The sequence below is a fragment of the Marmota monax genome, unplaced genomic scaffold, assembly GCF_021218885.2.
Source record: "Marmota monax isolate L192 unplaced genomic scaffold, Marmota_monax_Labrador192_F-V1.1 WCK01_AAM20220418_F8-fsc00011, whole genome shotgun sequence".
NCBI classification, from domain to species: domain Eukaryota; kingdom Metazoa; phylum Chordata; class Mammalia; order Rodentia; family Sciuridae; genus Marmota; species Marmota monax.
Genome location: NW_026693082.1, coordinates 18603258 through 18617862, shown reverse-complemented (window position 1 = coordinate 18617862; position 14605 = coordinate 18603258). Strand labels below are relative to the sequence as shown.

Sequence of the window (14605 nt, the reverse complement as noted above, 5' to 3'; positions counted from 1 at the left end):
GGAGGATAGTATTTTCAATAAATGGTGCTAGGAAAACTGGATATTCACATGGAAAGAAGTGAAATTGGATTCTTATCTGACCCCACACAAAAATCAAAATGGATTAAAGACTTAAACATATTACCTGAAATGGTAAAATCCCTAATTTCCAAGTCAGTTACATATCATCTGTATAGAAAATGAGGTCTGTGATATTATTTCTTTGTGTGAGTTACTCTTGCTGATACTACTAGTTTGTCATCAGTTTGTGAATGGGATCTTAAGAAATTAGTAGAACCAAAATCTTATTTTACACTTTGTGGTTTCAATTACTGCTAGTTTCTCTGTCCATACTTAAAAAAAAAAGAAAGAAAGAAAGAAAAGAAAAAAGAAAAAGAAAAAAAAGTCAAAAGTCAAAAGCCATTCTATCCTACATCAAAATATGGTCATTTGCCAAAACTTAAAAAAATCATTTATCACAAGTTGGTGGTACTAGGCTCTTAGAGTACAATAGTAAATTAAATATAATTTTCTGTCTTTAAAATGTTTGTAGACTAATTGAGTAGGAACAAATGAACAAGCAAGTGACTGCCAGTTCAGTTATGCTTAGACAGTCCTGTGCATCTACTTTTGTAGGTGTTCTCAAAGGAAAGAGTCTTAGGTGCTCATCTTTTGGGCAGATGTCCAAGTAAATCTGAACTTGCCAGGTATATTTTTTATGGGAGTATAATCACTCTCCCCACAAAGTTATTATGTAACTGAATGGTTGATTCAGCTGTTGTTTACCCAAGCATGTCCTGTTAAAAATGTAATTGAGTTCAGACAAGAGTTAGTTTATGCATTCCTTTTCGTGTGCTACTTCTGCATTTTGCTTCTGTGACCAATATTAGAATGTTGTCAGATGATGCTAAACAAGCATGGGGAGATTTTATGGCATATTAATATGTTATTCATAATGTTCATACATCAAACCTAGGTGAGAAGGAAATCTAGGCATAGAGGATATAGGCAGTTCCTTTTCCTATTTTGTTGTACTACCATTCTGTGATACATTGAACCATATTGCTAGTCATTCATTAGTCTCGTGAATTATGTGTAAAGATGTGTCCTTTTTATCCTGACATGGAGAATATATTTCTAGTGGCTTATCTTCTTTTATTTCAAAAATATAGACGGGAGAAAATATTATTTTAACTTGTTGATTCAATTCAGTTCACATTATGATAGTTTAAGTAGTATGTAGTGTGTTTACATGATGATTTATGTCACCACTTGGTGGAGCTATTTTACAAGTAAGTGTGTTACAAAACAAGTATGTATAAATTGTCACTAATTAGGGGTTATCATTAGGGTGGTTCAAATGAAGGTAAACTCTTCAAAGGTTGATTGTAGTTCTTTATTTAAATTTTAATGCATATACACTTGATATTTTAAAGATTTTGAAGAAACGTTCTTCATTTTTCTTTCCTGCTTTAAATAAATTTAGCATTTTTTTTTTTTTTTTAGTGACTTCACTTTTCTCCTGTTTACAGTTGTAGGCAATTTAGAAAATATATCTAGGATTAATGAAGAAAATGAAAACCATAGATTATTTTACCAACTCTAGAGCTAAACATTAACATTTCAATATGTATTTTTTTTTTTTGCATTTCCTTTCTTACCTTTTTCCCTCCACAAAATTGGAATAAATATATACAAATAATTTTGTATTCTGTTTCCTTTTTTTCCTTAACATTTTATCTTGGATATTTTTCTGTGTTCTTCTAATTTTCTTTGAAAATTAGGACTCCTAATTAAGTTATTCTATGACATGGCTACAACATTTATTTCATTATTGTATTTTAAGATATTTAAGAATCTCCCACTATTTTTACTATTTAAATGATTCTTTGAATGTTTTACATTAAATCCCGACTCTTTAATTATTTTAAGTCAATAAGTTCTTTGATATTAAACCAAATTTTTAAGGATTTTGATACATATTAACAAAACATGATTCAGTTGATACTATTCTGAGTTTTGGCATTTTTAAATACAAACAAAATATAATACAATATAATAATACAAGCATACAAAAGTATGTTTGTTGAAAAGTACTATTTTTTATTTGCAAAATGCTTGTTCTTTGTCCATATTTCTCCCAAGTTTTACTGTCTTTTGGTGATTGTTTTGGCTGAATAAAAATTGCTTTTTTTTAAAGAAATTTTACACTAATATTCTGAGCTGCCTTTCATATAAATTTTCAAGAAAAACATCAGTTACGGATTTTAGGTTGTAAATTGGAAAATAAGGCCTGGAACTTAAAAGAATAATCAGTTGGTGAAGCAGAATGAGACATATGAACCGCCTGTAATGGGGATGATGGAGATGCTAGGGGAGTGGATAAGATTCTTGAGAAAAAGAGAATGATGAAAAACAGCCCTTGAAGTTAAGAAGCACTGAAAATGTTGTGAAATACAATTGGGGATAAGGATATTAGAACTAAGGAAAGAAGTTTTACGGGGACTGAAGGAGAAAAATTGTTAATGGTGTTAAATATTGCATTGAGACCTTTGAAGACCTAGAGAAGAACTCTGGTAAAATAGTATTGTGAGAGAGGTGTGTGTTAGGAGATTCAGTGTGTGTACCCTATGAGAATGTATATGTTTTGTATATGAATAGTAAGAGGTGGGTGTGTTTAGTGAGGGGGAGTTTGTATATGCAGTAAGGACAGTGGCTAAATACTGTCCAGAAGTAGAAAGATGTTATGTTTGTTTTACCCTTTTTTTGGTGGTACTGGGGATTCAACCCAGGGCCTCATGCATGCTAGGCAAATACTCTACCACTGAGCTACATTCTTGTTTTTTTATTTTGTTTGTTTTTTTAAGGGTGATGTAAGTTTATTTGAAAGCAGAGAAAGAAACCGAGAGAACTTTTAGAGAAATTTCAAAAGACAGGAGGAATTAGTAAAATCGAGGGGGATGCTGACAATGTGATCTAAAGTGGAAGGAATTCAGAGTTTTGAGAATGGAGAAGAATGTCCATTTGTCAAAATCAGAAAAGAAGAAATTTATAGGTGAATTTTCAGAGATAAAATGCATAGTCATTTTGGGGAAAACTAGGAGGTAAATGGAATTAAAAATAACTTGATGTGGAAAAGAATTAAAAATAACTTGAGGCTTTAAGTAGTGACTCTTCAACCTTTTCAATCAAATAGAAATAAAAATCAAAGTTAAGAACATAGACCTCTTGGTGAAGGTGATGAGATTAAAGATTTCAGTAATGAAAATGTTAAGAATTATAATAAGGAAAATACTTAAAGAAATGGGATAATGTTAAATTGAGTGTTAGGAAATTTGGTTTTTAGGTGTGTGACCTTGCATGTCTATGTTGAGCCAGTGTTAACTCTAGTCTTTAGTCTTTGAATTCATACAAGAAGAATAAAAGTTGAGATTGCCTTTCAGATAGAAAAATATTGAATTAACTCAATTAAAAATGGACAAGAAATACAAAGCTACAGTAATCAAGACATCGGTGGTTACTGGTGAAAAGGAAGACGGGTAGATCAATGGAACAGAACAGAAAATCCAGAAAGAGGGTACAGAAGGTGGCACATTTTTGTAAATCCGGTGAGCAGGGAGATTGAGACAGGAGGATTTTGAGTTCAAGGCCAGCCTTGGCAACATAGCAAGACCTGGAAACTACAGACCAATATCCCTAATGAACATAAATGCAAAATCCTTAAGAAAATAGCAGAGCTTTGTGCTTTGGCAGTATTGTAGCCAATGAGGTTTTTTCCGAGGTGCAACTATTGCTAATTAAAAACTTAAGAAAATATCACACCACATTAAAAAACGCATCAAGGAGTTAATATGCCATGATTGAGTGGTTTTTATCCCAGGAATGCAAGATTGGGTCAACATACACAAATCAGTAAATATAATTCACATAAATAGAATTAAGGAAAAGCATCATATGATCATCTCAATAGACGCAGAAAAGGCCTTTGGTAAAATACAGCACACATTCATGTTAAAAATACTGGAGAAACTAGGGATAGAAGAAATTACTTCAATATTATAAAGGCTATATATGAAAAACCCAAAGCCAACATCATTGAATGGAAAAAAACTAAAAGCATTTCCTCTAAACTCAGGAACAAGACAATGATGTTCTCTCTTACCACTTCTATTTATTTAATATAGTTCTTGAAACTCTAGCCAGAGCAATCAGCAAGAGAAGGAAGGTAAAAGGATACAAATAGGAAAAGGAGAAACCGAACTATTTCTGCTGATGACATGATCCTATATGTAGAAGACTCAAAAAATTCTACCAGAAGACTTCTAGAGCTGATGAGTGAATTCAGCAAAATAGCAGGATACAAGATCACATTCATGAATTGATAGCTTTCCCATACTCCAATAGTTATTCAGCTGAGAAAGAAATCAGGAAAACCATCCCTTTCACAATAGCCCCTAATACAAAAACAAAAACAACAGAAACCTGGAAATTAATCTAATCAAGGAAGTGAAAAATCTCTACGATGAAAATTATAAGACACTGAAGAAAGAAATTGAGGAAGACCTTAGAAGATGGAAAGACCTCCCATGTTCTTGGATAGACAAGATTAATATTGTTAAAATGTCTATACTATCAAAAGCAATATACAGATTCAATGCAATTCTCATCAATATCCAATGATATTCTTCACAGAACTAGAAAAACCAGTACTTAAATTCATTTGGAAGAATAAAAGACTTGCAATAGCCAAAGCAATCCTCAGCAAGAAGAATGAGGCAGGGGTCATTCACAATACCCGATCTCCAGTTTTTTTTATAGAGTTATAGTAACAAAACCAGCATGGTATTGGCATCAAAATAGACATGAAAATCAATGGAATAGAATGTAAAATAGAGACAAACCCACATACTTACAGTGATCTGATACTGGACAAAGATGCCAAGAATATATGTTGGTAATGGGAAAACTGGTTAGCCGTATGTAGAAGAATGAAACAAGAGTCTTCTTTCAGAGAAGACAAATTAAAGTAGATCAAAGGTTTATGAATTAGACCAGAAATCGTGCAACTACTAGAAGAAAACATAGGGTCAACACTGCATCATATTCTTGTGGGCACTGACTTCCTTAATATGACCCCTAAAGCTCAAGAAATAAAACCAAGAATTGATAAGTGGACTGTCATCAAATTAAAAAGCTTCTGCACAGTAATGGAAATGATTAAGAGTGTGAAGAGAGAATGGGAGACACAGAATGGGAGAAAATCTTTGCCAGTTACCCCTCTTGGGATTAATATGCATAATATATAAAGAACTCAGAAAGCTTAACATAAAAAACCCCAAATAACCCAATCAGTAAATGGGCAAAAGAACTAAATATCCATTTCTTAAAAGAAGAAATGCAGATGGCTCCACATATATGAAAAATGTTCAACACTTCTAGCCGTTAGGGAAATATAAATCAAAACTAAGATTTCATTTCACTCCAGTCAGGATGGCAGTTATCAAGAACACAAATAATAATGAATGCTGATGAGGATGTGGAGCAAAAGTTATACTGTTGTGGGACTGTAAATTGGTATAACCACTCTAAAAAGCAATATGGTGATTCCTCAGAAAACAAAAAACGGAACTACCATTTGACCCTGCTATCCCATTTCTTCGTATTTATGCAAAAGAACTAAAATCAGCATACTACAGTGTTACTGCTACGTTAGTGTTTATAGCAGCACCATTCACCATAGCCAAATTATGGAACTAGCCCAGATATGTGTCAATAGATGAATGGATTAAAAAAATCTTGTGTATATACACAATGGAGTTTTACTGAGCCATAAAGAAGATTAAGTTACAGAATTTGCCATAAAGGGATGGAAATGGGTAACATCATGCTAAGTGAAATAATGCATACTCAGAAAACCAAGGGTCAAATGGTTTGAGAGAAATGTGGAAGCTAGAGCAAAATAAGGGAAAAAATGAGGGTGGGATCAGATATGATAAAGATAGGGATGATCATTTGAGTGAAAGGAAGATCTGCAAAGTAGGGGAAAAAGGGAAGAGAAAGGTAGGGGGAATGGAGACTGAAATGGAATAAATCAAATTCTATACATATATGACTTTGTCAAAATGTATTAGAAAACTAAGTATGACTATAATGCCTTAAACAACAACAAACACATATGCACAAGGGATAATCCAGAAAGAGACCCACATGTGTACAATCAATTGATTTCCTACAGAGGTAAAAAGGTAATTCAACAGAGAAAGGATATTTTGCAACAAACAAACAGGAACAGATATCTATATGTAAAAAGTTTATTTCCTATGTTGCACCGTTTTTAAAAATTTAACTCAAAATGAATCAGACCCCTAGAACTAGGAGGTAACAGATTGTGTTACACAAAGATTTGCTAGATACTACATTGAAAAAAGCATGATCCATGGAAGAAAAAAATTAATGAGGTTAATCAAGATTAAAGCTTCTGCTCTTTGAAACATGCTATTTAAGAAAATTAAAAGATAAACCATATCTGAAATAAAGATCACATTTTCCTCTTAGGAAAATTCTTCAAATCCTAAAAAATCTGATAGAACATGTCATTTAGACATTTTACATATCAAATTATCATGTATTGGATTTTGTGGACTGTGTCCTAATAAAATTTGATGTTTTGAAAAAAGTGAATAAACAATATACTAAATTTTAACAGCTGTAGTTACTTCATTTCCTAAAGATTAGGACAAAGAAAAAAGACTGGAATTGCAACAGACACATTGAAAGCAGTTAAGTTCACCTAATGGTACCTGAGGGAGAAGCAGCAAACCAAAAACATGGTAAGAAATAGGCATAAAAATTCAAAAAGCATGTACATGGGGAGTTTCTATCATAGAGACAACTTTTCACATATTAGTAGTTCCAGAGAAATTGACTATACTAATATTAACATACACATAAATTGATGTTCATTTATTTTATTAAAATAGATATTTAACAGTTGTCAAAAAAATGAAGCAGTGCTCTTTTTATGTTCAGTTTCAGAAAGAGTTTGTAACATATTTCCAGAATAAAATAAAATCCAGATAATTTGCACACATTAAAATAATTTTAAAAAGAACTCTTTTTTTCTAGTATGGGGGATTGAACCCAGGGTGCTCTGCTACTGAGCTATGTCCTGAGCCCTTTTTAAAAAATATAATAAAAAAAAAATTTTGAGATAGACTGGCTAAGTTGCAGGGCTTGCACTTACTATCCTCCTGCCTAAGCGTCCCAAGTAGCTGGGATTGCAGTCATGTACCATGGCACTTAACTAAAATATATCAATTCTAAGAATACCATTCAATGAATTTTGACAAATATATTTACTCATGTACTCACCACATGAAGATATGGAAGTTTCTGATCAAACAGAAAGTTATCTTGTTCTTTTTTTCAGTCATTCCCTCATACCTCTGCACTGATCTACTTTCTGACCTTAAAGATTAGTTTTGCCTTTTCTAGAATTTCATATGAAAGGAATTATATAATATATCCTTTTGTATCTGGCTTTTTCTCAGCATAATAATACTGAGGCTTATCTGTGTTGTTAAATTTATTAGGACTTCTCCAATTGTCCAGTAACACTACTGTATGGATATATTACAATTTGTTTATTTATTTACTTTTTAAAATTTGGGTTGTTTCCAGTTTGGGGCTATTATGAATGAAGCTGCTATGAATTGGAAGTTTCTATCATAGAGACCAACAATTCATATTCTGATCTTTCTTATAAGTTTTTTGCTTTATAATCTAAAATTTGAATGTTTTATTAAGTAAAATGAAATATTTTCATTATATGCCATTATAAGGATTTTAAAATACATTTATTTTGTTAGCTGAATAAGAAGAAATCCACATATAATACTTTTTGATAGAGCATCTAATATGTGAATGAGTTAATGAAATATTTGAACTTTTTTTGTTGTTCCTAGGAAGGTTATATTCAAAAGAAAAAAGAACTGTGGGGAATCTGTATCTTTATTGCAGCAGTTGACCTAGATGAGATGCCATTCACTTTCACTGAGCTGCAGAAAAACATAGAAACAAGGTAAAATTTCTTACATAAATTTAGGCCTCTGCTTTTAAAGAAAACTACTTTTGGACTCTTAATAGACTTAGGAAATTAAAAAGAAATGCTAAAATTAAGTAAAACATAAAGGAATAGGTCAAATAGTAAATTGTCATTCTCTCAAGGATCCTTTAATGAAAGCTTATTCATGCTGCATCTCTTTTTTTTTTAAAGAGAAGAGAGAGAGAGAATTTTTTAATATTTATTTATTTATTTTTTTAGTTTTCGACGGGCACAATATCTTTGTTTGTATGTGGTGCTGAGGATCAAACCCAGGCCGCACGCATGCCAGGCGAGCGCGCTACCGCTTGAGCCACATCCCCAGCCCATGCTGCATCTCTTAAAAATTTTGTAATTTGTGTCCTGGCAAAATTTTTGTCTCTTGTTGTTCATCTATAGACTTAATTATAGTTGTTGATAAATTGGACAAAAAAAGAAAAGATCTATAAAATAGGTTTATTATATATTAAAACCTTTATAAAGTGATATCTTTTAAAGAATTTAGAGAAGATTTATTAAGATTTAAGATTTTAATATAGTAGTTATTATAATTACATACATTTTCAGTCTACTATGTATTTAGACTACTGTATGTACAGTAGTACTTGACTTGGTAATTACTTAATAAATATTTTGTTGAGTTTATAAGATTTAGAAGAGTGTATTAATTTGTTTCCAGTGATTCACGAACTTTGTGTTGAGAAATCTTCCAGGACTCTGAGTCATTCATTTGCAGCATATTTACAGAATACAATAGTAAATAATTTGAACAGTTGGATGGCTGTATGTTTCTTCTTGAATTAAACATAATTGGTATATTATTTAAATGAGTTAGATTAAATTGTTATATATTATGACACTTTTTTACTATCTTTAAATAAAATGTGGAAACAAAGGCATTGTGTATTCATAAATATGCAAAATAATAGAAATAACATAAATAGTTCATAGAGTTAAATCCAGAACTACAGGCATTAACACTCTGTTCTCGCCCTCTCTTCCTTCCTTTTCTCCTTCTCTTAAGTTACCCTATAAAAAGAAGACTTTGTTACAACAACTCAGTTTTTGTGGTACTCCACGGACAGATAGCTGTTATACTTTATAAAAGCAGAAACTGAGTGTGGTTCTTTAATAAATTCTATTCTGGGGCCACACATGATGGCACACACCTGTAATCCCAACAACTCAGGATGGTGAGGCAGGAGGATTATAAATTTGAGGCCAGCCTGGGCAGAGACCATCTCAAAATAAATACTATTCTAAAGCTGATTTTTTTTCCTCTGGACACTGCATATTTACTCCATTCTCTTTTATCTTCTAATCAACATCCTGATATTCTCTTTTTTCTATCATTTCTACTCCATCTTTATTTGCTTTTCCATAAAACTTGTGTGGCTGCCCACATTCCTTATATAGGATGGGAACTTTTAATAACTTTTTTTGGTATTCTGGTCTACCTGCTGATTAACTGAAGCTTTTTTATTTCCCCCTCCTTTTTAAAAATGAAGTCACACTGTTTTGCCCTGATTTATCTCAAACTCCTGGACTCAAATAGTCCTCCCACCTCAGTCTCCACAAAATGCTGGGACTAAAGGTGTGCACCTGGTTTAGGTGAAGCTTTCTTTGGTTGCTGGGCAGCCTGTAATTGGATCCAGTGAAAATTCTTTGGTTCATTTAGCTGCTTTGGCCTAATTATTTATGCAAAATTAGTTAGAAATTAGTGTATGAGATGCAGTTGATAATTGCTATCTTGAATGCCCTATTAAAAATGTATTTACTGATGTTTCAAAGATTAATTTTTATAGAAAACAATAATGAGTGACCTAAAGTCATTATTTAATCAAATTAAAATTTTCATCAGCTTTACTTTTCCCTTCTCCAATAATTCAGTCCTAAAACCATTGGTAGGGCAAAGAATGTGTCATGTGTGTATCTGTGTCAGGGGAATATTGAGGGGCCTGGAGAAGATATCAGAGCCAAAAAGGGACCTAGAGAAGATGTCAGAGCCAAAGAAGGGATCCACATGGGGAAGGGTGTCCACATGGATATGTGAGGGGCAACCTAATGGGAGCTGTTTGGTATGTAATGTCAGATACCAAGCAGAATAGATGGGCAGCCAGTCTAAGAGTTAAATACAAGGGAGGGCAACCTAGTGTGGGGAGTCAGAGTACCAGGCTGAAGTAGATGTCCACTTGAAGGGGTGGGCCATCCAGAAAATGGAGTCAGTCTGAGAGTGTCCACATGGGGGAGTAGGTGACTTTAGAGATGGATGGTGGTTACTTATGGGTAGATTAAACACTAAACACTTGGAATGTCTTTACTTCTTGTGTTTTAATTGTAATATGATTTTGTGTTGAAATCAGATAAATTGAAGTGAATCTAAGGCCTTGTGCATTCTAGAAACTCATGATGTTTAAATTGTACAAATATAGGGTGACTATAGATAGTGATTACGTATGTACAGTATATCTCAGAAAGCTAGAAGAAAGAATTTTGAATGTTTTCACCATACAGAAGTGATAAATGTTTGAGGCGATAGATATATTTAACCTCATTATACAATGTGTATATGTATTGAAACATCACATGGTACACATTAATATGAATAATTTTTGTGTTTTTAGTTGAAAAGACAACTTCAATTTAAAAAAATCCATACAGATAGATTTACAAATAAATATAAATGCATGTGTCCCTTCATAACCACCACCCCCCCTTTTTTTTTCTCAACCCTAAGTTGATTTAAGTATAGGTAGGTAGATGTTAGGACATGGGTTGAAGGCTAGTTTTTTCCTCTTTAAATTCTAGTAAAATGCAAAAAATAATTCTTTCTAAAGCACATGATAATAATTTGGAATAGAGCTAATAATCCTTTGCATTGATATGTATCTTCTTTGAAAATGAAATAAAACAAATTTTGACAGTTAGATTGATTTTTTTTATTCTTTACTTTGTAGTGTCTATAAATTCTTTGACTTACTAAAAGAAATTGATACCAGTACGAAAGTTGATAATGCTGTGTCAAGACTGTTGAAGAAGTATGATGTATTGTGTGCACTCTACAGTAAATTAGAAAGGTAATAAAGAATTTTATTAGGGTTATTGTACCCTGATTTTTTGTCTTTGTTCATAATTACATTCTATCTGATAACGATAATATATTTAGTAAAGTTATTAATTATTACCCCTTAGACATGTCCCTTTTGCTCTTAATTTCTTATTCTTAGCTATCTTCTTTATCTAGTCATACGTATATTCTGAATGTTTCTTCCAAATTTTTTCATTATCCCTTTGTGTCTCATTTATTTTCTCAAGCTTTAAGCTTAGTTCCTATTTTAGCTTTATCTGCGAGGAGACCTAGTTCTGAATAGTGACCAAAATTTTAATGTCTTTCCAAGATATTCATTTCGAAAGGGGGGGAAATGGCCATGGAAGGTATATGTGACCTGTATGACCAAGTTATGATTTGTGCTCATGTTGGTGATCTAGAAGAGATTTCACCATTACTGTTCAACTTGGAGAATAAGAAATAAGCTTGAATTAAGTTTTGATAGTCTTTTCATCCAAACTGTAGTCTTCTAATCCAAGCACTGTAGCCCTTAAAATGGCATATATCTGTTCCTTTGCTTGTATGAGAGCTCATTGAATTTGAGTGCCTGTAAAAATTAATGTTTTAGCTAAATAAGCAATTCTATAATAGAATAGTTAGGGAGAAGGGAAGAAAGGAAAAGAGCTGTGTGTCCTTAAATATTCTGGGAGAATGAGTATGGAGACAAGGCTGGAAAGAAACATCTTCTCAGAAGCATGCACCTTTTTTTTTTCCCTTTTTTCTTAATTTGTATGTCACTAAAACTTCAGAAATGAGATAAGGATGAGAAAAGTAGAGAGAAACACAAATACAAAACAACAACAAAATTGGCCTGGGTCTTGAGGGAATGTCTTTACTTCTACTTGTGTTTTAATTGTAATATAATAGCAATTGACCATATCCCCCACCTTCTTGAAGTAGAAGCTTTCTGCTTAGGGAACTTTTTATTATTAAAGAAATGACTTAAGTAATTACATAAGAAATGTGAATTAATTATAGAATACTTAGCACAGAAAAGTATTAGTAAAAAAATACCAGTCAACCAAAATTTTAGTGTTAATAGATAATCACTTTTTATGCTTCTTAGGATATCATTTTATGTTATATTTATCATATTGATTTGTATATAGTTCCTTTATCATTTAATAGTGACTTATAATTTTCTTTCTGTCCTTTAAATTTTTTTACAACCACTTAGTTCATATCTGGGAGCTTATCATAAGAATATGATCCCAAATGTAAAAAGAAGCTGTAGAGATTTTTGTCACAATATTATTTAGAATAATGAAAAAATAGAAACAGTGTGTTTATTTACAACTGAAGTTAAACAATAAAACATTATAAGTATAATCTAGACATAAAACAGTACAATTAAGGATTGGGGATGTAGCTCAGTAGTGTAGTGCTTGCCTAGTATGCATGAAGTTCTAGATTCATTCCCCAGCATTACAAAAAGGAAAAAAAGTATAATTATAAAATGAATTTTGATGAGGACCAACATACTTCTAATGTTAATTAAATAAAGGAGAACATACTATGATTATGTATAAGGAAGTCAATGCATATGAAGTCATAGTCATGTTCTGTAACTGTGTAAGGAAGAAACCCAGATCACTAATGCATAGAATGAGATAATTGGAAAGAAGTTGACCAGAATTTTAATTGATGTTTTCCCTGGTAAGGAGGATGTATTACCTCTATAATGAAAAAGGAGGCAAGAACTTCTTTAAGCCAGTTGTTAAAAAAAAATCTGTTCTATACAGATTAGTATTTTAAAAATCTATAATCATCAGATTATTTCTAGACAGACAATTTTGGGGCTAGGGCTGGTTTAGGGCACAGTCCTTATTTTTTTTTCCAGCCATAATAATTTAAAAAAAAATTAGTTGTAGATGGAAACAATACCTTTGTTTTATTTATTTATTTTTATGTGGTACTGAGGACCGAACCCAGTGCCTCACTTGTGCCAGGCAAGCACACTGCTACTGAGCTACAATTCCAGTGCTAGCCATAATAATTTTAATTGGCTACTTCTAGATTGTTTTACTTTGTTGTCTGAGATTAGGACTTTTCTTTGATGTTAGTTTCTGTTTTACTTTTTTTCTACCCCTTCTGCTGATAAATTTGTATTCGATTCTCCTGGAGACTTAGGGAGAGTTAAAGTGGAATAACCTAATAGGTATTGCACACTTTACAGTTTAGGGGTTTGCCATCTTTTCTGTAAATGGGAAGCAATGATCAATAAGTCAATAAGTAAATCAAGTAAGCTGTCATTTTTCTTCTTATATTCAGATTTATGTTAAGATTCTATTAAAAACATATGTTTATTTCATGTCTATATTTTGAGGGGTTTAAGTAGCTAGTATGAATGGATGGGGATATGATGTCCTCCCAAAAAAGGGAAACTGTAGTTGGGCTTTTTGGAGAAGAGAATGGACTCTTTTGAGTCAGTCAGATTTGAATTCCAATTTAGGCTCCAACTTGTCATGTATGATCTTGGATCCAAGTTTAGTGTTTAGTTTTCTAATTATATATTAAGCTGATGATAGTGTGTATCTGTTCTAATACATATAGTGAGATAATGCATAGACCTGGGTTTGATCCTCAGCACCACATATAAATAAATAAATAAATAAATAAATAAATAAATAAATAAATAAAGGTATTGTATCCAACTGCAACTAAAAAATAAATATTTTTTTAAAAATTTTATGCCCATTAAAGAAACACTGCATATTCTATCCCTTCCTTATACAGTTACAATATACATCAACCACCTGAGATAAAGTTACTGAATTCATCATTTCCTGAACTTACAGGCTACTTGTATGTATTTATGGTACTAGAAATGGGAACTTTTGACCCACCAACAGTAGAAAGAAAATTAGGCAGAGAGTACAAATATACAAGCAAGACTGTTTGGGGAGTTTTACCTAAGGACTGGGGGAGACTGTATTGAAGGGACAGAAGAATCAAAAGAAGAAAAGGCCAGGTTTTTATCAAGTAGCTGAGATGGGAAAGATCCTTGGAGGTTTCTAGGTGCCATCCTACATCTGGTCTCTGATTTATTATTAAGAATAGGAGAGAAAGAAAAGGCAAATTCCATACATTATAAGAGTTGAAGAGTAGGAAAAGACTTCTAATAAAAGGTTTTTACCCTCAGATCTTATCTGTTTTCTTGTCCCTATAATGGTCCCTGTCTGTCTCATTCTCCCCTGATAGATTTTATTCTTCTTCCTAAGGGGAAAAGGACAAAATCTTCTCAGTCTTCTTATAGCTACTTTAGACCTATACATGGGTGTTGATCCTACCTATCCCTGGAGATTATAAAATCTCTCCCTGCCTGAACTAAAGGGCACAAGTTGGAGGTGCAAACTTAGTCTGGGATGAGTTGAAAACTAAGAGGAAATGTCAGCTTAACTTGGAAACAAGTAAAG

The 14605-nt window shown here is 32.4% G+C and overlaps 1 protein-coding gene and 1 pseudogene across 3 annotated transcripts in view; both read left to right on the top strand.

Annotated features, from left to right (window-relative positions):
* Nucleotides 1-14605, top strand: part of Rb1 (RB transcriptional corepressor 1) — a 161080-nt gene that overhangs the window by 20284 nt on the left and 126191 nt on the right. For 2 of the 3 annotated variants that reach the window (XM_046454007.2, XM_058582572.1), the window contains 2 exons: nt 7944-8059; nt 11038-11157. In XM_046454007.2, the coding sequence (XP_046309963.1) occupies nt 7944-8059; nt 11038-11157 (236 nt within the window). Of the gene's footprint in view, nt 1-6737; nt 6810-7943; nt 8060-11037; nt 11158-14605 lie in introns of those variants that run through there. The other variant, XM_058582571.1, reaches the window with a different exon arrangement.
* On the top strand, nt 3715-3863 carry LOC124099273 (U4 spliceosomal RNA; annotated as a pseudogene).